At 49.2% G+C, this 23900-nt stretch overlaps 1 protein-coding gene across 5 annotated transcripts in view; it reads left to right on the top strand.

The window, feature by feature from the left end:
• The window catches only part of HCN4 (hyperpolarization activated cyclic nucleotide gated potassium channel 4), a 150225-nt gene that overhangs the window by 109385 nt on the left and 16940 nt on the right, over positions 1-23900 (top strand). For all 5 annotated transcript variants that reach the window (XM_017816794.1, XM_017816795.1, XM_017816796.1 and 2 more), the window contains 4 exons: positions 386-604; positions 11546-11692; positions 12964-13204; positions 14894-15058. In XM_017816794.1, coding sequence (XP_017672283.1) covers positions 386-604; positions 11546-11692; positions 12964-13204; positions 14894-15058 — 772 coding nt within the window. The remainder of the gene's footprint in view (positions 1-385; positions 605-11545; positions 11693-12963; positions 13205-14893; positions 15059-23900) is intronic.

Below are 23900 nucleotides of genomic sequence, written 5' to 3'. Positions count from 1 at the left end.
GTCCATTTCCCACTGGAGTAATCACTCCCTTCAGTCCCTTCTCCCACACGTGGGCCATTGTGAAAATATCCCAGTGCATCATCTCAGTTTATCCCAGGTTAGCAGCATGTCAGACAGTCTGGCTTCCTTGCTGGAAAGAGTACATGGAATCTGGAAGAACTGTGGCCAAAGTAGGTAATGTCAGATGACTAAATCCGTGCTTATTTTCCCAAGTGGAGCGTGCCCAGCTGCTCCAAGCCACCGCAGAATTAAGCTGCCTGTTGAACGTATGGAGGTGCTTTAAACATGGATTTTGGGGTGTAACGTTGGGTGTGCTTTTCCCAGCCGTGTCCGTGTGTGGCACTCCGTGTCCCGGTGCTGAAGCTGTGCCTGTGTGTCTCCGCAGAACGACTCCTGGGGGAAGCAGTACTCCTACGCCCTGTTCAAGGCCATGAGCCACATGCTGTGCATCGGCTACGGGCAGCAGGCGCCCGTGGGCATGTCGGACGTGTGGCTCACCATGCTCAGCATGATCGTGGGGGCCACCTGCTACGCCATGTTCATCGGCCACGCCACCGCCCTCATCCAGTCCCTGGACTCCTCCCGCCGCCAGTACCAGGAGAAGGTAAGGACTGGGCTTGGCAGCCCTCCTGTGGCCCCACGGGGCTTTCTGTGCTCTCAGTGACCCCGAGGTGCGGTTCCCTGGTAGTTCATCCCCATCCATTCACTCCAGCAGACCCTCCAGAAGAAACAGATGCAAGATCAGATGAATAATAGTAATGCAAGTGGGTGATTTTTGTTGTCTCTGCTTGTCTTTTTAGAGCGACGTTATCAATGTCACTGCTATCTGAAATCCTGAGTCACTTTTTCCTTTCCGAGATCTTGTTTCAAACCCCAAGTGAATGTTCCAGAATGTGCAGCTTTTGTTTAGCAAGTACTCTGTTAAAAGTATCCAGATTATTCACTTCAGTGCTCATGAGTGAAGGTACAGAACAAACCTCAAAGCCCAGATCAAAGCTGGGAGCTCGGAGCAGGTTCCCCGGGTAGCTGTGGAATTAATTGCACTGTTGTTGAACAGCACAATGGAGGGCACAGCCAGAAATGTCACAGCTGATCAGGCTCCCACTGCCACAGCAGCCATGGATGGTGCTGGGTTTAAGGTGATGCTGTAAATCTGTGAGATGGTCAGGGCATCCAAAAAAAAAGCACCTTCCCTCAGTTAGTGGGGCTGGGGAAGCCATAGGTGAGGAGCTGTTAGGGTCAGGGTCCTATGGATACATTCAGTCTGGAGACTAAGAGGAACTGGTCCTATTCTGTCTGACCTTGCCAGGTGCAGGCAGAGCAGGTGAAAGGGGAGCTGTGATTCAAGTGAGGAAATTATGGTAAGCATGCACAGTCCAGGTGAATTTTATGTTGAGGGAGGAGGTGGAATGGCCTAGGAACAAGTTTCAGACATGGAGATTACAGTGCTGGGCCATGGAAAGAGAGCAGGGGAGAGAGGGAGAGCAAAGATGGTCAGAGGCTGACTCATGCTTTGAGGATAGGGAAGATCCCAAACCACAGCTGGAGCCAAAAGAGAGAGAAAGCCCAGGAGAAGAGCATAGAGGACCGGGATGCATCCAGAGCACTGGGCTTTGTGTAGAGTTTTAGCTCTGTGTTACAGCTCAGACTAATTCTAATGGACAGCAAGGCATGCCAAAGAGAAGGACACTGCAGCACCAGGAACGCCAGCTGATCAAATCTCTGGATGCAGAGTATTTATTCAAATGTGTTTGAAGTAGCATAGAAGTCAAGGACTGATTTGCAAATCCAACCACCTGGCCAGCCTAGAGCAGCCAAGGTTACACCTGCAGCACTGGGCACTACGGGCTTTGTCTCAAGCCGGGCCTGAAGACAAGGGCAGACATTGACCCTGGAAGTTGAATTCCAGTCAGTGCTCAGGGAAACCAGTCACCAGGAAGCCAGCAGGGACTGCAGTGGGGGTGGCAGGAGCAGTGTGAAATGTTAGAGCCTTATTAGAATGTGGAGACGTGAATGACAGTGTTAATGGATACAGGAGAAGAGCTTTGTGACAAAAGCAGCAGATAGAGGATTTCACAAAGGGTGTATTTCATGTGTAGTGGTTTTAGCAGGTTCATTTCCCAAGTTTTTCTCCGGGGATCGAAGCCTCAGGGATTGAATACGTTAATTTTCCTCTTGCAAATGGGACAAATGATGGCCTAAAAACAAATATGTATTTACTTTCTGAATTCCTTAGCACTTGAATAGCCATGATTAAAATGAGGCTGCTCCGTGATTTGCAGCCCTGAAACTCAATTTAGTTCAGTCCTCATGGGACAAAGTGTCTGGTGAAGCATATTATAGAGAGAATCTCAACAAGTTTGGAGGTCGATTGGTAGAAGCAGCAATTGAGAGACCTCTGCTGAGGGCACCTGTGGGCTCTGCCTCTCTCCTCAGCACAGCTCAGCCTACAGAGACTTTGGGAGCTGTTCTGGGAATAGCCAGAAAAAGGGGAGGCAGTAGGGAGGGAGGGGAACAGCAGGAACATCAAACAGGAGAGGAGGTTGTAGCTGGTAACTGTCCTGAGAGGCTTTGCTTGGTGTAACCCTCAGGACAAGGTTCAGGAGCGGGTTTTTGGTGAGGTTTCAGGTTGTCTAGACCTCTGCCAAACCAACTTGTTCTTCCCTTGTACAAACAGGGCTTTTGAGAAGAGGAATAAAAGCCAAGCCATGCTGTCTGTTGGCTTCAGGAGCAGGGCTTGCCTCCCTCTGCCTTGGATTCACTGAACATTTGGACATTCAATCCCTGTCCTGTCTAAATCCGGTCCTGTAGCATCTCATTTCATGCTGTGCTGGTTTCTGCAAGGCAGGGAAGCTGGATGGGATGGATGGGGTGGTAGGAACCATGGAGAATTTGGAGAGGGATATTGCCCCCTCCAGGCCAGTGCAGTGCTGAGGTTCCCGAGTACAAGTGGGGAGTCCCCTGTGGCACAGAGCAGTCACACCACCGCGGGCACTGCAAGGGCACAGCCACCGTGCAGGTCTGGACCTGGCCTCCCTTGAAAAGCTCTGGCTCAGAACAGCTCTCTAGATCTGGCACTGATGTGACTGTTTGATTTCCAGTCCCAGAGGCAAAGGTAAAAGGGACCTGTCTGTCACATCTTGCATTGCATAGTTATTATGGTCACAGAGAGAGTCAGTGGCAGGATCAGCAGCTGACTCTTATCTCTTAACCTCAGCTTAGTGTTACATCTTTGCAATATCTTTGCATCCAAGACTGGTGTCTGTTTGCTGCATGAGACAATGCCCCTACAGGTCTATCCTGAAGGATTCTAATAGAAACATTTCCCAAAGTCGTGTTGTGCAGTTCTATGTTATAACTGAGTCAACTTGACAGCTTTGACCTAGGGGGGGAAGCCCCACATATTCAATCTCACCCAGTGCTCCCTGCCACTGTTCTCAGCTGTGCTTTTCTTACTTCATACTGCTCAGACCTTCACTCACATCTAAGCTCATCACTGACTGCAGAAGTACCCCAGAGCCTGCAGTAACTGTGGCTCACATGAGAGGAAGAGTGTTTCCTGCCCAGGAGAGGAATAAACTAGATGGATATGCAAGTTATTTTCGTGCTTTTTGCAGGTTCTCCTATTAATTTCTTTTCCTAATCCTAGAACTCAGCTGGATTAGTATTTCTGTCAAGTCACCACACGCACACACACACACACATACACACACACTCTCATCCTCCCCAGCAGACTCGGTAACCTTGAGGCTTTGGGGAGGGTGACTGTGCTGTTTTCTGCAGCCACGCTCCTTGGAACAGAGCAGAGACACTCCAGGCTCCTCTCCCCCATCCCAGCAGGATGCAGGCAGTGATGGGCATTGTGCAGGGCTTGGCTCTCTGTGTCATCTCCCCAGGTGCACACAGAGGAGTGACTGAGGAGAGGTGGGAATTGCTGCTGTCAGCGTTGCAGAGCCCAGCAAAGCTGTAATCTCTCCTTCCAGAGCCTCATCTCTCCTCAGGATCCGTGCTACACTGGCACTCTCTCCAGTTCTCTGCTCTCCACATTCATTGCCCCCCTCCTCCTCCTCCCTTAGCAGTCTATCCAGGGCCTCTTGTTCTTAAAATATATCTGGGCAGGTCCTTGCATATTCACTTGTCATTATTCTGAAGAAGCACGTGCTGCAGCACAGTTGCAAGGGGACAAGCAGGTAACACTGAAGAGAGAGTCACTTTATAAACCCTGCAGAGCACTGGTGACATCACCTCTCAGTTCCTGACACAGCCCTGCCCAACCATCAGCACAGCCTTTCTTCCCACAGGTCATCCCATGGTCTGGCTGTCCAAGCACTTTATTGTCTAACTATCAGCATTTAAGCCTGACTTCAACAAGGAGTAATTGGGGAAAATTTAGTCATTTTAAAGGCTGAAGTATAACAACTGGAATGTTCCATCTCTGTTAGAGATGTTGGACCAGTATTTGTTGGAGGGGAATTCAGACACTGCGTTTGTGCCTGCAATGAGAGCTGAGAATCTGTCTAGGCTCAGGTCCCTGCTCTTTCTTGGAGACCAGCAGCAGAGAGTCTTACTGGGCAGCAGGTTTAAGGAGTTATTTGGGCTATTTTATGGTCTGTAATGAAACTGTGGAACTCACAGCTGCGAGGTGCTGTGGAGGTCTGAGGTTTGATTAGCCTCAGAATATTTAGACAAATTCACGTGAGGAAAACCTTTCAAGTGCTGCTGATTGCTGAGGTGCAGATCCAGCCCCTGGCCCTGGGCATCCCTAATGTGCTTTTGTCAGGAAATTCAGGAAGGTGTAGGTGGGAGCTGGAGTGCTCTGTGCCTCTGTTGCTCCTTCTTCTCTTCCTCTTCCTCACTGAATCTGTGTGTCTGGACACACAGCACCAGGTGAAAGGAGCCCCCCGGCTGCCCCTTCACAGCTGCCTTGGTGCTTTAGGCTGGTTTACTGTGCAGTTTGGTGTTCTGAGCTGCCTCCAATGGTGTGTGCAGGCAATTGGGTGCAGAGATCTGAGCTGGGGTCCTGGATGCAGGATAATCACATTAGCCTGGCAACTTGCCCTTGCTGATTAGTCTCCCCCTCCACTCCCCCTCAAGCCGAGCTAATTAACCCGAGCACAGCCCTGTACTGGAGCTGCATTAATTCTCCTGGCTCCAGGGCTGGCTTAGCCAGGGCTGCCTGGGGGACAGCAAGGCACAGATACACTGAGGTAACTCGTGTCAGCTGCTCTGAGCCCGGAGTTGGGAACAGACTGCCGGAATTCCCACACCTGCTCTGCCACAAAGCTGGCAGGGGGAAACTTCATTACCAGTCTGGGCAGGATTTGAAGTGACATTCCCAAGTGCCTGTAGGTTCTTAGGTGGCATTCCCACATTCCTAGAGTTCAAAGGGGTTCTGTAGAAGTCCCCTCCCGAGCTAACATCCGTTCCAATGCCAGGAAAGCTGCAAAGCTCCCGTACTCCTTTGGTAATGTGTGTGAAGGAGAGGGTACAGAGTGTGCAGCACTTCAGAAATTAAAGGTGTTTGGAAAACTTAATCAAATGCAGAATGTAATCAGATTTCCTAATTGGAAAAAGTTTGGAGAGCTTTGCTTCATCCTGTCCTGACTGCACTGGTTGTGTGTTACCTCAGTCTGTGCAGAGGTGGCCTGAGAGCCGTCGTGTCCCATGTTACTGTCAATCAAAGCATCTGCGGTTGATAACAAGGCTTATAAATGATGTACTTTATTGATTGTGTCTCTAAGCCTCTGATGTGCCTGGACCTGGTGTCTCAGCACTGCCTCAGGATATTTTTTCTGTGATCAGGGGTTTCTGGCTGGTTTGCAGAGTCAGTAAGAATGTCAGACATAGGCAGTGGAGTGTTATGAATAATGAGTTGTTCATCTCAACCAGAAAATCAGAAATTTGTGTCAACTGTTTTAAGGTTATTTAATCCTTCTCATGAAAGAATCCTGGGTTGATTATAAAATGGAAATGTTTTCTGAATGAAAACCTAATGGTTTCTTTTAAAAATATCTCGCGGTGCAGACTGCCTTAACTGAGCTGGGGTCAAGTAGTTCTTATTCTCGCAGAGGAATATTTCATTGGTGAACTTGGTTTGCCCACGTTTTACTAAGAGAAGCCCCATTTTGAAGCAGTATAACATGTGTCATATACTGCAGTCACAGCTCAGATTCTGACATCTTATTTGTGAGCGTGGCAGTCAGACAAACAGTTCTGTTCGGCTGACAGGAGCCTGGTCTGAGCAGTGTCTGTGCACGCACAGGGCCTGCCTGCCTTGTCAGGGAAAGGGAAGTGTTCTTGCCTCAGCAGTTCTGCAGATCCCAGTGTGGGATTTCAAACTTCATTATCAGTTTTGAAATTAATTTTGGCACTTGAACTGTACCTAAATAAATAAATAAATACCTCACCGTGGAAGTGCGAAGCCTCCCCGCTGAGCCAGCTCTCCTGGCAGAAGGCTGCTCCCAGGAATCTTGATTTCCAATTGCACACACTCACTGTTCCCTTGTCCCCATCTCCAGCCTTTGTGTGGTGACAGATTTCACCTCACCTCCCTCGTTCTGCTCTTGTGATGAAAGTACTGCCGGTCCCTTTTCCCCACCACACTCCAGATACGTGGATCCAGTGACACGACCTGACATATCCAAAATATCCTGTGATCTGAGTTTCAGGAGATTGGCTGACCAGGTCCAAAAGTGCCCTGTGCTGGGCTAGTGACTAATGCTGGTATGTGACCTCTCAAACCCAGCAAGGCCTTCTCAGGGGCTGTTCCCAGGAGCTATCCAGGGAAAACAGGCTGTTTCCATAGCTGGGAGGTACAGGTTAGTACATAATACAGTCACCACTGCACCACCTTCCTGGGATGGACAGGATTAGACCTTCTGTCTGAGCACCTGTAAGAGCAGACAAACGGGGCATTGCCCACAACATTTAATGCAAAGAGATTTGTCTCAGAGCTCTTGGATCTGCTCTCCTCAGAATCCCAAAGGGAGCAGACACTTGCATTGCTTGCAGCAAAGATGGATGAGGTAAAAAAGAGTTTCATCAGGCTCACTGGTGACCCTGTTGCCACCTCCCAGCCCAGAAATGAGATTATCTGTTCAGACAATCCTTGCCTGAACAGGTGCTGGTGAACAGCAAGGGGAGGCAGCTGCAGCAGCTGGTGGTTACAGCCACCCTCAGGAATGAATGTTGGATAGAAAGTGGAGAAAAAGCTCTGGGAACTTTCTGCTGGTGTCCATGGGCTTTGTATGACAGCGAGGGATAAGGAGCCCAACTGTGGGTAAGGTGATTTCTGAAGGTACCAGGTAGGAAGGGTGAGAGTGTCCCAGGCTTTTCAGCAGGTGACATGTAACACTGAAAAGTCATCTGCTGGTGGCAAAACTAGTGAGTGCTGTGGTACAGAGGTTAACCCAGGCTTTGGAGGAGGTCAGCACATAAAGCTCTTGCAGAATGGGGGTAGCTACCAAGTTGCTTCCAAAGCTGGAGTAGAGAGACTTGGTTTTTAAATTTAGCTCATTAATCAAAAAGCAGAAGTAGTACTGATAATGTTTGGTGCTGTGCTCAATGTGGTCTGAGCTGTTCTGGTCGAAGTGGTGTTGAAATAACCACTGGCTCCTAAACAACCTGCTGTAATTTGCCTGTGCCATACTCTGATCTCCCCCAACTCCTCCCATGCAGCCACTCCAGCTGTCTTCCCACAGGCTCTGGATAAACTGTGGGAGACTGCACCAGTTACAGATGTCAGCAAAATTTCAGAAGGAAGAGAAAAATTATAAAAGTGAGCAAAAAATTATAAACCCACCAAAGATCACACCAGAAGTGTTAGAGTGATTTTATTGTGTTACAGAACTTCATTTTTCTTCCCTTAAACCACTCACTCCTGGAGTCCTACTGCAACTCCAGAATATGTGTCCTGATCATTTTGAGTAAGATGTGGAATAAATCCTGAACATGGGAATATGAATGGTTTGAGAGACAAAAAAACCCCAGAACTCAGCATTTGTGTAGGTTTGATGATTACTGAGTGCTGGGGAGCTGCACTGGTTTACTCCTAATCAGAGATCAGAGAAAATAAAACGGAGATGCAGCTGTGTTCCATCCAGACCCTCGTGTGGTGGATCTCATGACTCGATCTTTCCTCCATGAAGCACTAAATTCCACACTTGGGAGAGTCCCAACATTGGTCAGAGGGGCTGCTTATGGCTCTTAATCCACTCTCCCAGGGTATGTCCTACCAGGATGGGAAATGCTGTCAGAGCATTGTAATCTTTCCCTGAATTGAATGTGCTCTGCTGGAGCCTCCTTTTCCTTACACAAGTGCATCTCCTGTTGACTTACTTCCATGGAGTTTGGATGTGGAGACTGAGATTGAAATGAAACCTGGTCCCAGGTGATTTCAGCCTATTTCTAGAAGGATGCAAACAGTATCATAGAACCTGGAATCTCCTGAGTTGGAAGGAACCCACAAGGATCATCCAGCTCCTGGCCCTGCACAGGACACCCCAAGAGTCACACCATGTGTCTGATTCAGAACTAGGACAAGGAAATAGTTGAGCCTCTTCAGCCAGTGATTTGTTCCTGCCTGAGAGAGGAGCATTGAGGGCATGGAAGGAGTTAAAAATATTTAGTTCCCTTTGGACTGTGAGTGATCTGAGCTTTGGTAGAAGGGGAGGGGAGTGGTGAGGCAACGAGGGAAAAGTGGCCAGTTATAGAAGCAAAAATACTGAGCTAAATGGTTTCCTTTTGATATATTAATACCTCCTTCAAGGGCTTATTTGAGGAAAAACAGACTTAAGAAAATGAGCTGGGATTTAAATGGACTTGATTGTCTTCAGAGAGATTTAAATAATTCCTAAATGAGTCTTTTTAGTTGAACTCAGAGAGGCCACTAATCTCTGAGCACAGGTCAGGCTGAGGACACTGAGACAAGTGGGAGACTGAGCAGACAAGCATGAGGGAGGAAGGAGGTGAAAGGGGCTGACAGGGGAGGCTTGGCCACGTCTGAAAGGCACAGAAAGGGGCAAGAAGTGGCTTCAGAGAGTGCCAGATGTGCACAGTACTGAATGCTTGACCCTGCAGGAGTGGGGCCTTCAGCCTGGCTGAGCAGCTCCAAGGAAAGGGGAAAACCCCACATGAACCTTCAGTTTATCAAATGTAGAAAGAGGGACTGATGCTTTCCTTTCTGAGCATCTCTGCCGACTCCATCTCTGCCCATGGGAGTTAAGGGCCCCCAGCCCCTCCAGCTGGCTGGGTGAGAGGAGGGAGCACTAGCAAAGGCAGGAGAGACATCGCATTAACGATGACAGAGAATGATGGTTTCTTATTTTACAGCTTTCTTTTATAACCATGATTTTAATTTCTAATCAGAAGCAGCACCTTTCTTTCTGGTGAAGTAAATTCGTCCTGTTTTCCCTCTGAGCCTTATCTGGGGACAGCGGTGGCAGGAGAATCTGACAAGCCCCAGGGACATTGCAGAGCAGTAATTTATTGCTCTGTGTTACAAAGCAATAAATCCACGTACAGTAGTGAATAAGCAGAGTCCCAGTCACCCCATCCAAGCTGTGCTTGTGAATTTGAGAACTGTGGGGGTGTTTTTCCCAAGAAGCAAAGGCCAGTTGAAGAAGGATAGCAAGGGCTCACGGTGGAGAGGAGTAGAGGCAGGGGGCTGGCACCAGGTGATGGGAGGCATCTTGTGACACTGGTCAGTGCTCCAATTCAAGGCACTGGACTAAAACTGAGGGTATAGGGTGATAATTTTGGTAAATAATTTATTCAACAAAAATGCAGCATTAAAGCAAGCAGAACTCTTTGCGGATTCCAGATAAATTTAATAAACCTGAGTCAGCAAAAGCTAGTGCCTAATGATTTCCCTTTCCATGGTGAGTGTCCTGCTTGTCCCATGTCCAGTTTGCCAGGTTTTATGGATGTCTCATGCTGCAGTGCATCTCCAGTGGCAGGACACATCTGTGTTTAGGCATCTGAGCCAAACTTTTTGCATTTAAGAGCATAACTTGCAAAATTCTCCTTGGGGTCAGGCCAAGGAGTTGCCAACATGTGAGACCCTGGTTTCTACTCCGTTTCCCTGTCTCTCTCCCTCCCAGCACCCAGCATATCCTGTCCTGACACAGCATCCTGCCAGTCCCTGCAGAACTCCAAAATCCCAATAATTAAGTGCAGGGTTCATTGCCAGTGCTCTGCCCGGGGTGACTCGCTTGACTTTGATCAGGCTGGAGTGATCATGAATATTTACAGTCAGCTCCTCTGCTTTGGAAATGCCAGGAAAGCCCCAGTGTCCCCTCTGCCACCTTGGCTTCTCAGAGCAATTCCTCCCCTCCCTGGTGTAGATGGAGCTGGCATGTGAGGCAGGGCCAGCACAGGCTGTACCAGAGCAGAGAACTGGGGTGTGCAGGAGCGGCTGTAACGAGCACAACTTCAGTAAATAGGCTCTTCAGCTCAAGCTGCACCAAAGGGACATTCAGGGACGGACTTATCAGGGAGAAGAGGGGAAAGAGGGATAGGAAAGGAGCAACACGGTCCTTTTGTCAGGTACACACTCAGGATCATGTTCTGAACTCCTGCCAGTGAGAGGGAGCGTGGCCATTGCAGTGCACACACCTTGTCCCTGCAGCACCTTCAGGGCAAGAGGACCCACTTACAGCCCTGTGCCCTTGAGGAAGTGTCATTTATTCTTAGAAAACACTGTTCATCCCCCAAACCTGCTCTAGCATCATTCAGAGCATGTCCTTGTATTCCACTCTAATACAATGGAAACACGAACCATTAGGTAGAAATGTGGACGGGTTAGACAGAGTGAGTGCATGGGGCAACAGGAGCCAGGAAAGGGGAGGAAAATCAGGACCTGTGCAGCCCTAGGTGGGAAAGCAAAGGTGCCATCATGGCAGGGCAGACAGAGGGGAGAACAGCAGGCCACAGGTACTGCAGCTTCAGACAAATAACTCAGATTTGGGTCCTCTGTGTGTCCTTCAGTTTGTGACTGCACACCCAAGGGCAGGTGTTCTCTGCTTCCTGTGGCCCCTGGTACAGTGAGTCCTGTGCTCAGTGAGGCCCTGAGGTGTTGCACGTCCCTGCCAGGTCACATCCTGGCCACCACTCTGCCGTGTGCCATGGGAAACCTGCTCTGGGGGCACGTTGTGCTTTCCTTGCTCTCATCCTGCACAGTTTGGACAGTCTTTGCTCAGCACTGTTTCCTCAGAGGAGATTCCCAGCTGAGCACTCCTTACTCAGCTCTGCTCCCAGGGGAGGACAGGCACGTGGGCTGCTGCACACCCAGGGAGTGAGGAGTTTTCTCCACAGGGTAACTGGCTGAGGATAAGTTTAAAAGTTAAAACGTGGGGCAGTCATTTGGGGAATATGACAGCCAAGCCTGCAAACTCCCCTTGGAGTCGGACAGTTGCTCTCTCCTCCATCAGATTTACCTTCCTGGGCCTGGCTTGGTGTGAAGGGAGCAGGTGTGGGGGTGGTCCATGAGCGGGGACCATCTGTTGCATGTCCTGGTAATGCCTGCCCTTGCTGTCTCCCTGCACAGTACAAACAGGTGGAGCAGTACATGTCCTTCCACAAGCTCCCGGCAGACATGCGGCAGCGCATCCACGACTACTACGAGCACCGCTACCAGGGGAAGATGTTTGATGAGGAGAGCATCCTGGGGGAGCTGAGCGAGCCCCTGCGAGAGGTGAGGAGGGCAGGGAGTGGGCACTGCATTTCCTGTCACCCTGGGCAGCTGTGCAGCTCCTGGTGCAGTGTCTCAGCAAGCTCCCACTTCGTGTGTTTATCTAAAACTCTGCGTGGTGTGCTGGTCTCATCTGTGCCCCATCCACCAGCTGGGACAGCAGGCAGAGGCAAAGGAAGGAGGGGCCTCCTAGCAGGGCCCACAAATCAAAGAAGTCTTTACAGAAGCCCCCCTCCCCAGCTGAAGCCTGGCAATGCAGGTTCTCCCTGGAATGTCAGCAAAATGTCACCCACAAGTTTGAGGAGGGGTCTTTCTGCTGTATTCCTCCCCCTGTAATGTACCTCCATGGGAGAGAGAAGAGCTGAGAAAATGCCAGCCGTGTTTTAAAAGTAGTTTTGCCGAAGTCTCAAAGGGCAACCCTCTAAAACTCCCAGTGAGGAGATGACAGATGCTTCCCCAGATCTCTTCCTGCTCCAGTCATCCATATGCTCCTTCCCAGTGTGGCTGGGGAGTGCTGTGCTGAGGTGATTTACTCAGTATCACTTTCTGCCACTCTCTGGGTCTGAGCTGACACACACAGAGCAGCTCCTGTGCTGTCACACCCCCCGAGTGACACCGAGCCACAGGAGAGACACAGCCCGTCTGCTGTGTGACAGCTGAACAGCTGAGCTGGGTTTTCTTCAGCCAAGGCTGATGATCCAGCCCGTGCCCCAGTGACTGGTGGCTCCTCTCCCTCCCCTCTCCTGACACTATCCCAGTCTGCACAGGATAATTCTTTCTCCCAATGCCTCAGCACATTTGTGCAGTTTAATATCTCACTGACAAGCAAGGGCAGCAGAGAACGTGGGGCTGCCAAGGTGAGTTATGACATCTTCCCAGAGAGGAGCCCTGGGCTGTTTCAAAGAGCATTTCACCAGTGCTCTGCAGCTCTCGCAGTCCAAGGTTTCCTGCAGAAAGAAGAACACTGTGTGTGTTTGGGAGGTTGGGAGTGCTGTCCCTGCTCAGAGAGGAAGCACAGGAATCAAGGCAGTGGAGCGCGGTGTCGGGCTGTCAGCTCCAAGCTCACCAGCATCCAGAGCCCGTTCCAGCCTGCACTGGGGGAACAGCATTTTTCTTCCCGCTTTGTAATGCACAAGTCAAGTAGGGGATGTCCATAGGTCATTAGATATTGACTAAACATATGTGTGTCCTTTCTGTTCCCTGTCCCATCTCTTCTCCCCCCTCCCTCTCCCTCTCCCTCCATCTCTCTCTCGTTTGCATCACACCATGGCCAGGAAATCATCAACTTCAACTGCCGGAAGCTGGTGGCCTCCATGCCCCTGTTTGCCAACGCAGACCCCAACTTTGTGACGTCCATGCTGACCAAGCTGCGGTTCGAGGTGTTCCAGCCGGGCGACTACATCATCCGGGAGGGCACCATCGGCAAGAAGATGTACTTCATCCAGCACGGCGTCGTCAGCGTCCTCACCAAGGGCAACAAGGAGACCAAGCTGGCCGACGGATCCTACTTCGGAGGTGCGGCACCCATTGCTATGCTCATACATTCCCTAGATTGTCCTGGACACACAGGGATGGCACCACATGGGACTGACACCCCAGGCACCTCCTCGTTCATCTCACCTGCCCTGCAGCTTCCCATAGAGGAGATGGTGCAGTGGGAGGTGACTGGGGCTCGTGGGCACTGCAGTTATTTATTTGTTATAATAAATAACAAAACAGAGAAGGGAGCTTTGTTCTTACAGGTCCCAAATACTGACAGATCAGTGAAGCTGAGAACCTAAAGGTAAAAAATGGCCCATTCTCAAATCTCCAGGCACATTTGTAGTATTGCCTAGTCCTGCTGTCTGGCATCTACCACACGAAGTGCTGGATAGACATGGAGGAAAAAACACGGTCCGTCATCTCCCCAGCCTGTGGCTCAGCAAAATGTCAGGAAGGTCAACAGGCAGGCAAAATGTGTCAGCAGCAGAGTTCTGGGACTAGCATGAGGTCAGAAAAGATTTAGGATGTTGCTCATGGGTAACACAAAGACCCCTCTCCTGTCAGAGCCCCATAGAGAGCTCATACAGCCTGAGACAGGCAGTCCTCTGGTAGATGAATGTTGTGGTACAAGCACTGAATGCACCACCATTAATGATCTGCTGAGAGGAGGAGGATGAAACCTGCCTTTCCTTCCCTTCTGTGAGGCCTTTTCTCTAAAAAGTCCCTGTCATGCATTGCCCACACTCCTATTACTCTTAGTTCCCATGGAACAACCTCTCTGCACCTCCCTGGAGTACAAGGATTTTTCATGTCTGCAAGCTGGGATTTGGAGTTACAGAGATACCCTGACTGACAGATTGGATTGAAATTGCCCATGACATTCCCTGTGTTGTAGATACCATACACACAACTCTTTGGGGTACACTTACCATGAATCCAAGGAATGGTGCTGGTGGATTGACACCCAACATAACGCAGAAAGCAGAGCACTGTCAGGCTTTAGGTCACACCAGCTGTCTTGAAGTGCCTGTCTTAGCTGCCCGTACTCTGTGTAAGCAGTGGAAAAGCAGGATTTGGGAGCTCTCTGTTGAGTGTTCCAGGAGCTGTAGTTGAATCAAGGGCTTTCTGTTCTGTAAGAGCTGAGCATCCGAGGAGGAGGGGACGACTGCAGTGTAAATACAGTATTTACACCTCAATATTGAGGTGCCATTAATGTGGCTCTCCCTGACAGTCTGTAAGCATGTGGTATATCCCCTAAAATCTTTGAAAACTGTGAAAAGACAAATGTTCCAGGTGTGGGGATCAAAATTACACCCAGGCACCAGAAGCACATGTCAGCACAGAGCCTTTACTACAAATTTAGAGAGAATCAGCTTCAATGAGACACAGCTTGACCTTGTGCTCCCAGTGCCCACAAGGAGCTGGAGAAAGACAGCTCCTCCAGTAGGAATGCAGAAATGGTATCTTTGATAATCCACCATAACAAAACTTGCCCAGCTAATTAGATCAGCAGAATCCCCGAGGTGCAGCTGTGTGTGGCAGCTGCCACAACGGAGCCCCTGGTATTTTTAAATGTTGGTGCACAGGCAGGGTATTAGCACTGGCCGTGCTTTCGGTGGGGGAGCAGGTGGAGCCCAGCTGGAGAGGAGGCTGGGTGTGAGGGTCAGTGCAGGGGGTGTGCCTGTCCCCTGTCCCCTGTGCCAGCCTGCTGTGTCCTTGCAGAGATCTGCCTGCTGACGCGGGGCCGGCGCACGGCCAGCGTGCGAGCCGACACCTACTGCCGCCTGTACTCCCTGTCCGTGGACAACTTCAACGAGGTGCTGGAGGAGTACCCCATGATGCGCAGGGCTTTTGAAACCGTGGCTCTGGACAGGCTGGACAGAATTGGTAAGTACAGGTGTGAGAGTCTCCTTCTGTACCTGCTGCCTTGGCAACCCACCTCCGGGCTCGGTCCTTAGTTCCTTTGCTGAGTTGTGAACTGCAGGAGATCCCAGCCTGTCTCTCCCTGTCTGACTTCAGCTCCCTCAAGGAGCCCCATAATCTAAACCTACCGAGGGTAAGTTTAGATTAGATATTAGGAAGAAATTCTTCCCTGTGAGAGTGAAGAGGCCCTGGCACAGGTTGCCCAGAGAAGCTGTGGCTGCCCCATCCCTGGAAGTGTCCAAGGCCAGGTTGGATGGGGCTTGGAGCAACCTGGGATAGTGGAAGGTGTCCCTGCCCACGGCAGGGGTGGGACTGGATGAGCTTTAAGGTCCTTCCTAAACCCAGACCACTCTGTGATTCTGTGGTTGTTACAGCTCATAGTGACCCATCCCAGGATGCTATCCCAGGATGCTCTCTGTCCTGTGGGAGACATAACCTGTGCTGAAAAGATCCTGTGTAACTACAGGAGACCAGGATAAAATTCCTTGGTCACAACCAGAGGCATTTAACACAGAGAGATTAAGTGACTTATGCAAGGTCATGCAAGAGGGCTGCAGAGCTGAGGACTGAGTATTTTGGACTCCCAGTCTAACTTCTTTAGCCTATTATGCATCTCTTATTATCCATCTCTCTGCTTTCTGAATGGAAAAGGTCAGTGGAGGTCTGAGTACAATGCAGAAGGGGTGAGGGGGGTAGGGAATAACCTGGCATCCCAGCAAGGGGTGCAGTGCCTCTGGGGCTTTTCCTGCTAGGAACATTTTATTCAGTGCATCTCATTACCTGCTGCAAATCAGAAAGTGTGACCCCTGAGGAAAAGGTTCTGAGCTAAATATGTAATTTGGCAAAGCCCCCGCTAATGAGGCCCTGGTGTAAGTGGCAATAAGCCCATCACTTGGGTTATTTAAATTAGACAGTAAAAGCACAGAGAAAATGTAATGTCAGGCACATCTAGGGATGGGCCAGCTCAGCTTTATCTCAGGTTCTCCAGGTCTGGGTGGTCAATGCTGCTCAGCTTCCCAGCCTGATGCTCTCTGGGACTGTGGATACAGGTGGCCAGGGCATCCTGTGCTTCTTGCCTTTTGCTCTGTGCCTGCTGCACACATAACTTCCATGAAATTCATGGACAATTCTGAAACAGCTTGAAGAACCTCACATGCTTCTTCCCCAAGGAGAAATTCCGTTCCACAGGCAGCTGCAAAATGTCAACATAAGGTCAGAAGGTGACACAGAGCAACTGGAATAACAGACCCTTTGGTGCAGAGCCCTGACATCGCCCCCCTTCCTTTTGCCATTCTGCTGACCTAAAACAACATCAGTCCCTATGCCATTGAAAATCCTACTGCTATCCTTGTTTCCCTGGCGATCAAACTCGGTTGTTTTCTGTTCTCTCAACCTTACACCTCAACTATTGCAAAATAGCATCTCCATAACCCTTTCCAACCCCGTGGTGCCCAGCACTCTTTAGCTGGAATTGCCCCAAGGAGCCTAAGGGAGTTCTGTGCACCCTACTGAAACTGGCAGATCCCATGGAAATCCCTGTCTTTATAAATAAGGCATTTCTTCACTTCCCCTGGAATGTGCACCATGCAGACAGAGCAGTGCAGTAGCTGAGTAACAGCATGGACCTTTGAAGGAATCCAAAGTTCCTGCATCTGCTGAGACTCACTGAAAGTGGAGGGATCATTCTGGAGGGCTAAAGTCGAGGAACAGCAGTTTTTGAAAGCCAGATATGAACAGAAGTGGGACCATATTTTTGGTTCCTGCCGTGTTCTGCTCGGGAGCTGTACACAAGATGGAAGCAAATGGGAGCCTCTTTCCAAGTCAGTGGTGCAATCCACTGACTCCCTTCTGCCCGGGTGACAGCGTGTCCTTGGGAAGCCCAAGCCCCAGTGAGCACATGAAGTGGCTCAGAGGGCTCTGTCACTGTTCTGGTACCAGGATAAGATCCATCCAATATTCCCCCTGTGCAGTGAGGAATCGAGAAAGCAGGGAGGAAGATCTCACCCCAATGTTTGTGGGATTACCTGCTGTTGGAGGGTGTGGAAAGCACGGTCTAAGCTTGTCGAGGTAGCAGGACGAGCAGGTGAGGCCTCATCCCTTGCAGCACCAGGAGCAGGGCTGGTTGACTGGAGGTGGGATGAGGCATTCCCTTAGCAGGGCAAAAGCAGTTTGGAAGCCTGTGGGTGGGCAGAGGGGAGGAGAGGGGCCAGTGCCCCCTGATCTGTGCCCCCACAGCTTCCTGCAGCCCCTCTGTGTTGGTGTGTCCTCTAACCTCTGCTAGTCATGGGAATTGATACCGGCATCCTGCCTGTGCCTTGCATGGCTGGGGAAGGAGCTCCCCAGGTGTTTGTACTTGCAGAGCTCTTCAAAGACTGGGAGGGATTAGTCTGCAGGAATTGACTAAGGCTGGGATTCTGCAAAGATCTGTGGCCCTGCTTAAGTATCAGTAACTTCAGACTCCAAAAACTCCTCAACCTGCACAATATCACACTTAACACTCCACAGGCTCAGGGTCGGAAGATTTACACTCAGAGAAATTAGGCTGATCACTCGTTAATAATCATTTTATCACTGATTAAATCAGCCTCCCTTTCTTCTTCTTGACCAAGCTGTAAAATTCTCTATAGCATTTGTGTGTTGAAATGATTCTGTGATTTCTCCAGTGAGTAAGTCTTTGTCTGACAGTGTTTGTGAATCGTCCCAGTTTGTGATGCCTCCGTTACGTAAGTCGCATCATTCTGTTCCTGACTGCCTTTGAAACTGGCTTTCAGTGACCATTGAAGCTTAAAATTAGATTTTCACAAGTATTTGCACTTGTAAAACACAACCACTTAAATGTTCATTGAAAGTAAATCCAACACAGGCCGTGAGTATTGTCAAATCAAAGTTCACTGATGCGTTCACAAGATATCGGGGGACAATTATTTTCCACTGTTCAATGTGCTGTAATAAGTACCATAAATGCCTGTCATTAGGTTCTCACCATCCCTGCCAAGGTCACTGGTGAGAGCTGAAAGCATCCCTCAAGCCAGAGGAAGGTGTTTTTTTCATTTTCATCAGGAATTTTTTGCCACATAGTTTGGAATGCATATATTTTGAATGCCACTTGCATATGTTTTGATACAAGGATGCCATTTAACTCAGGATTAAAGATGCCTCGTGTTTCCTCCAGGCATTGCAGATGCTAAAAAAACAAAGGAAAGCCAAGACAACACAATTCCAGTCTCTAAATATAATTTATGGTATTATTGCAGTATGAGAGTGTTCTGTTCAAGATACTACAGTGGTAGAAATTTTAAAAGCTTTGTCACATAAACAAGCCACAAAAATAGCTGTTCCCAAACTTTTTGACTGCCAGCTCATGATCCCACTTCTGCAGTTGCAATCCTGTTGGGTTTGCAGCCCTGCTTGTCCAATCCTGACTAATCCTCTGAGATCTGCTGCTCGAAACTGGGCTGGCCCGTGTGAGGGGAGGTGAGCTGGGGATGAGAGGAGCTGGGATCGCTGCCAAGCTCTGCCACAGATTCCCTGTTTGTCCTTGTCTTGCCTTTGCTCCGTGCCTCAGTTCCTCATCACTCCTGCAGGGAAAATAATGCTAAAAGGTGGAGCTGGGAGTGTTTCACAGCTGCTCCCCTGGGGCAGGGGCCAAGCGAGATCGTGAAGGAATGAAAGGGGCTGAAATGTGGATGGATAAAACAAGGTGTGCTCAGCATCAGTTTTACACTGTATCCACACTGAAGTGCCAGATCTGTTTACTGCACACAGGTGAGTAACCCCCAAAGAGCTGCACATGTGAGAGGAGCATGATTATTTATATACATATATATGTGTGTGTGTGTGTGTGTATACATACACAGTTCTTTTTTGAGGCTGCTGATACAGGCACAGGATAAGGATAAAAGTTCCTGTGGCCCAGGTATGCAGTGGGAGAATGTGTGAGCTTCGACTTAAGCAGGAACTAAACAGTTGAATTTCTTTTTCTTTGGAAGCGAAGGCCCAGACTCAGAGTATTTTCTGTTTAGCCTCAGGAAAGGTATCAATAACTCACCAGCCACGAGGGAATGTAAATTACTTCAGCTTAATTAAGGTGAACTGGCACCCCTGTTCACCTGAATATGAAGTGCCATTTCTCATGCAGCTCCAGAAGGAAAACAAAGCCCAAGACACCCCAAGAGAAGGAACAGTTGGGGGTAGTGATGAGATCTCAGGAGACCTGTCTTTGACTTCATCAATAACTTTGATCTTTGCTACCTGCATTGAAATAAAACATCTGCTCAGATAACATTTTACCATTCCAACACCTTTGTAAATAATTTTCAAGCCTCTTTTTAATTACATGGAGTAGGACCTGCTTACCAATGACACCTCTAGTCTCAGGGGACGTTTCCTGCCTGGAAGGCACTCCAGCAGCTCTCTGCAACCACCCACACTGCAAAGCACCTAACTGACAGAAAACCAGTGCCAGAGTGTCCAGAGTCTTCCAGAGTGTGTCCCTGTCACAGCTGTCAGCTCCAGCAGGGCACTGAGATTGAGTGCAGGAGCTTTGGCATTTGTGCCACTTGAGGAGAACTCTTTGGCTTCAGTCTCCAGTGATAAGTAACAGCCAGGACACTGCCTCAGGCACCACAGGCACCACAGCCCCTCCAGAATGACACAGCTCTTCTCCCCTCATGGATATTCACATTCTACCCAGCTCTGCATATTCAGTTTATTTCTCTGCAAAGCTCTGTATGATGGGCATAAATGTGAAGAGTGGGAGGGAAGAGCTCTGTTTATTTTGAATTCTGTTTAACTGTGATGAGATTCACTGGATAATATTATTCACTGTGTGTCATCTGACCTGCAGCAGTTTTGGCTGCATTCTGTCTGTTAAAAGAGATACCACATATTTTGACAGATACCTGTTTGGTTTATGGAAGAGGAGAAGCAATCAGTGGCAGGCCTGAGCTGTACTGGGAGGGAAGACTTCCACTTGGGAAGATAGGGAATTGTCCATTTGAAATGTACCATCCAAGATCAGAGGATGCAGCTTTAGCAAGAGGGAAGCAGAGGTGCGGGATGCAGAGGCTGCTGCCTTGGGTGTGGAAGAGCTCACACCCCCCATGTGCCATGGATTTCCATGGCTCTCAGGGAAGTTATCTGGAGCAGTTTCCAGAGCAGGTTTACGTGTTCTGAACTCCTCTGAGTATGCTCCTAGAGTTGATCCAGCTGGCTTTGCTGAGCTCTTTTCCAGGAGCTCCTTCAATTCCAGGCAGAAACCTTCCCACAACAGTAAGTGCAGTTCAGTGAGGGTTAACTTACCTTGAGAGGTCAGGCTGGGACGGGGAAGGACTGGGAGTTAAGAATTATTCTGAGTTCCCTGTTCCAGCCGATTTCCCTGTTTACATGGACCCTAAGGCAGCAGCAGGAGCTGGAGCAGTGAGACCTCCCAGCCAGGACAGTCCCAGTGCAGAGGAGTCTCCCTGGGGCAGGGGAGCAGCCGTGGCAAAGTGCCAGTCACTGAGTGTGTCCAGGGTTCTGTGTGATGCCCCTCTGGGGATGGTGGCAGCAGGCTGAATTCCCACAGGACACCAGTGACCCAAGGAAGGGAGAGCAGAGACCCCCTGCAAAGCTGGGATGTGCTGCAACCAAGGGCCCATTTAGGACGAGGCCTATGAATAATGAGCGAAGACCTGAAAGAAGTAACTGTGTGGTGGGGGCAGCCACTCTGACAGCAGGCCAGGGCATAAGGCAGCCTAATAAAGTGAGATTATTTCAAATACATGCAAATTCAGAAAGCAATTTAGTGACCTGAATTCTTAAACTGCAGCCAGTGGGCTTACAGAGAGCTGAAAAGAAAACTGAACAAAAAGTCACAGCTAATTTCCCCTGTGTCTGTGCAGAATTTTAACAACAGAAAGCTAATTTTGATTATTTGATAGAAGAATTATTGTTGAGTGCTGGCTCCTTTTATGAAATCACATGAGCCTTTCTCCCTGTTCTTTTGTGTGCTATCTACAGTTGAGGAAAATCTGACTTTGCAGTTCTTAATTAAGGGAGCAACATCTGTTTGCTTCGTTTCCATAATTTTACATACCTCACTCCACTTCAAAGCACCAGTAGCTTTGCTGTGAACATCCTCAAGGCTCTAAATATCTTCCTTTCCCCCTATATTTAGCTCATTGTTGCAGTGAGGAAAACAGGGAGTTTTTAGACCCCAGAGGGAGTTCTAAAGCAAGGGAGGGGAGGTGGTGCATGAGGTGGTTGCAGGTGGTTCCTCTGCCAGCTCTGGGCCATCCCAGTGGGTTTGTGTAGTGCTTTTGGGGTGAGTTTTGGGTGGATTGTTTATCTCTGTACCTTAAACTCTGCTCAGCACTGTAATTTCTGCGGGATAAACAACACAGAAGGACAAACTGTCACACAGAGCCTCCCTGATTAGATTGAAAGGGAACAGAGTCCCTTTTCCTCTCTCCTGATGAAGCTTCTCCCTGGCTTAGCAAGAACACAGGGCTCCCTGCGGGTGGCTGAGCAGAGCTGGGAGCTGCAGAACCTCATTTCAGCGAGGGTTACACAGAGCAAACTCATCAGCCGTCAGCCCTCTCAGTGCTGCTCTCTGCTCTCCCTCTGGGCAGGGGCTGGGACAACAAATCCAGAGCAGGGAAGTGAATTTGTGACTGAAGCAGCTTCATAGATAAGATTAGGAGGAGGAATAGTCTCAGAACCAATCTCAGAACCACTGGCCCAGGCAAAGTTACTCCCACTCCCTTGTTCCGCTGCTGGGTTATGTCTCATGCAGGTCCTTAGTCAGACCCGCCAGGGAAGCGTATTTGTCCCACTAGGACTCTGCTCTGTGCCTGCTCTCATCTGGTGCTGCTTGGAAGGAGGATTTTCTCCAGAAGCAACTAATAGGACTTATATTGGTGTGTGGAAACATCATGTAAATGATGCAATTCATTAGAATGGTGAAACCAATTAATTTTTCAGTTTGCCGACCAATTACAATTTGGAAAAATGATTTTGAAAAATTCCTCTCCCCTTCTGAGAGAACATTTTCAGTAATTTTCTACAGTGTTCTGGAGGAGAAATTTGATATTTTCTTGGCAAAACAGAAGAGAAAAATTTGATCTAATGAAACAGTTAATAGATACAAGCTGGGCTCAGGAAAACAGTAAAGTGTAATGTAATTTCAAAGGCAAAATGAAGTGTTCTGTTTTAAAAACTAACAAAAATAATCATTCCAAGTATTTTACCGGTATTACTTTATGGATTTGACACAAAGTTAAGGAGCTTTGATCAGACCATTTCCGGTGAATATTAGGCACCTTTGGAAAACATTAGCATGCTCTCTGTTCAGTGCCCTGCCAAGGAAACCAGAGTCTGTTGAGCTCCCTGTGTGTAGTCAGGAGCTCAGGCCATGGGAACACCAGTTCCCATCCGGGAGCTCTGATAACATCGCTGTGCTTCCCATTGGAATCCAGGGCAGCGCTGGGAATTCCAGGCCTAGTCAGGCACACAGAGCAAATCAGGAGCCTAAGCCAGGTGACATGGAATTAAAAGAGTGGAATGAGGTGCAATGATGGAAACACAGAGCAGTGGCTGCTACTGAGCCTTTCAACAGCTGTTCCTCCTTCCCCTGCCCCGGCCATTCTTCCCCAGCCTGGATTTGTCCAGTATCAGGACAGCAAATGCAGCAAGGCACCTTTTAAGCTTTGAGCTCAGCATGATGTCTCCCATCTACATCCTGACCTTGCAGTGGTGCAAGATCTACAGACTCCACATGCTGGGATTTGTACCTTCAGCTCCAGAAAGGGAGTGATTACAAACCTGCAGCCTGAGCCCCTCCTTAGCTCAGCAGTGCTGGTCATGTTCTCCCTTACCTGCCAGTTGTAGTGAGGTAGGTTGTCTTCTCTCCATGCTCTCTTTCTGTTTGAGCAGCAGTTTGTGAGCCTATTTGTATGTGATTCTAGTAAAACCCAGGTGGAAATAACTCTGTGTGTGTGTGTGTGTGTGTGTGTGTGCAGCGGGACCCTCTGCACCGTTCCCTCCCTTTCACTACCAAATGCAGTTTAAAGGTGACATTCATGCTCTCTCTGGTGTGCCTGGCTGTGGGTAGAAGCAGGATCTGTCTGTATAGGGGTATCCAGTGTTATTCCAGTGCAGCATACAGTGAAACAGCCATTATATAATATCCTACACACACACTTCCAGTGCAGACAAGCTCTCCAGCCCTTGGAACGACTTTAGCAGCGCAGAACTCTGTTTGCCTTCAGGACTGTGTCCTTCCCAGGCTGATGTCTTGCTCTGAGATGAGAAAAGAAAGCCTTTCTGCGTTTTTGGGGTTTTTTTTGTTTTTTTTTTTGGTAGTCAGTAGGTGAAACACAAAAGCATTAAGCATCCCATCCCAGCACCCACAACAGACACGTCCCAGTTCAGCTCCAGGGTCAGAACTCTGGCAGCGTTTCAGTGCAGCTCAACCCACTGCAAGCACCCAGGGCCACACCTCGTCCTTTACAAAGTCATAAATGCTTGATTTTAGAAGGTAAAAGAAAGGAAAAATCCTCAGCATGTTCCTCCTACCACATAGCCCTGAATGGTTCCCCAGAGCCTGACTGGTTCTGTCCTTCAGGCCAGGAGTGCATCCCTTCAGTGCCAGGTGCACTCCCAGGCCAGACAAACTCATTCCGCCACATTTTCCAGCCCATTGCAAAGGCAAAGCGCTGAGTTAATGCTTTGCTGCAGGCTGGGAGGGCCAGCTGGAACATGACGTTTCTGGCCTGCAGTTTCCCTAAAGCTGGGAGTAGAAGGGCATGGCCAGGCAGGATGGGAG

The sequence above is a fragment of the Lepidothrix coronata genome, unplaced genomic scaffold, assembly GCF_001604755.1.
Source record: "Lepidothrix coronata isolate B3197 unplaced genomic scaffold, Lepidothrix_coronata-1.0 Scaffold58, whole genome shotgun sequence".
NCBI lineage: Eukaryota > Metazoa > Chordata > Aves > Passeriformes > Pipridae > Lepidothrix > Lepidothrix coronata.
Note: the sequence above shows the minus strand (reverse complement) of the source record. Positions and strands in the feature narration are given on the sequence as shown.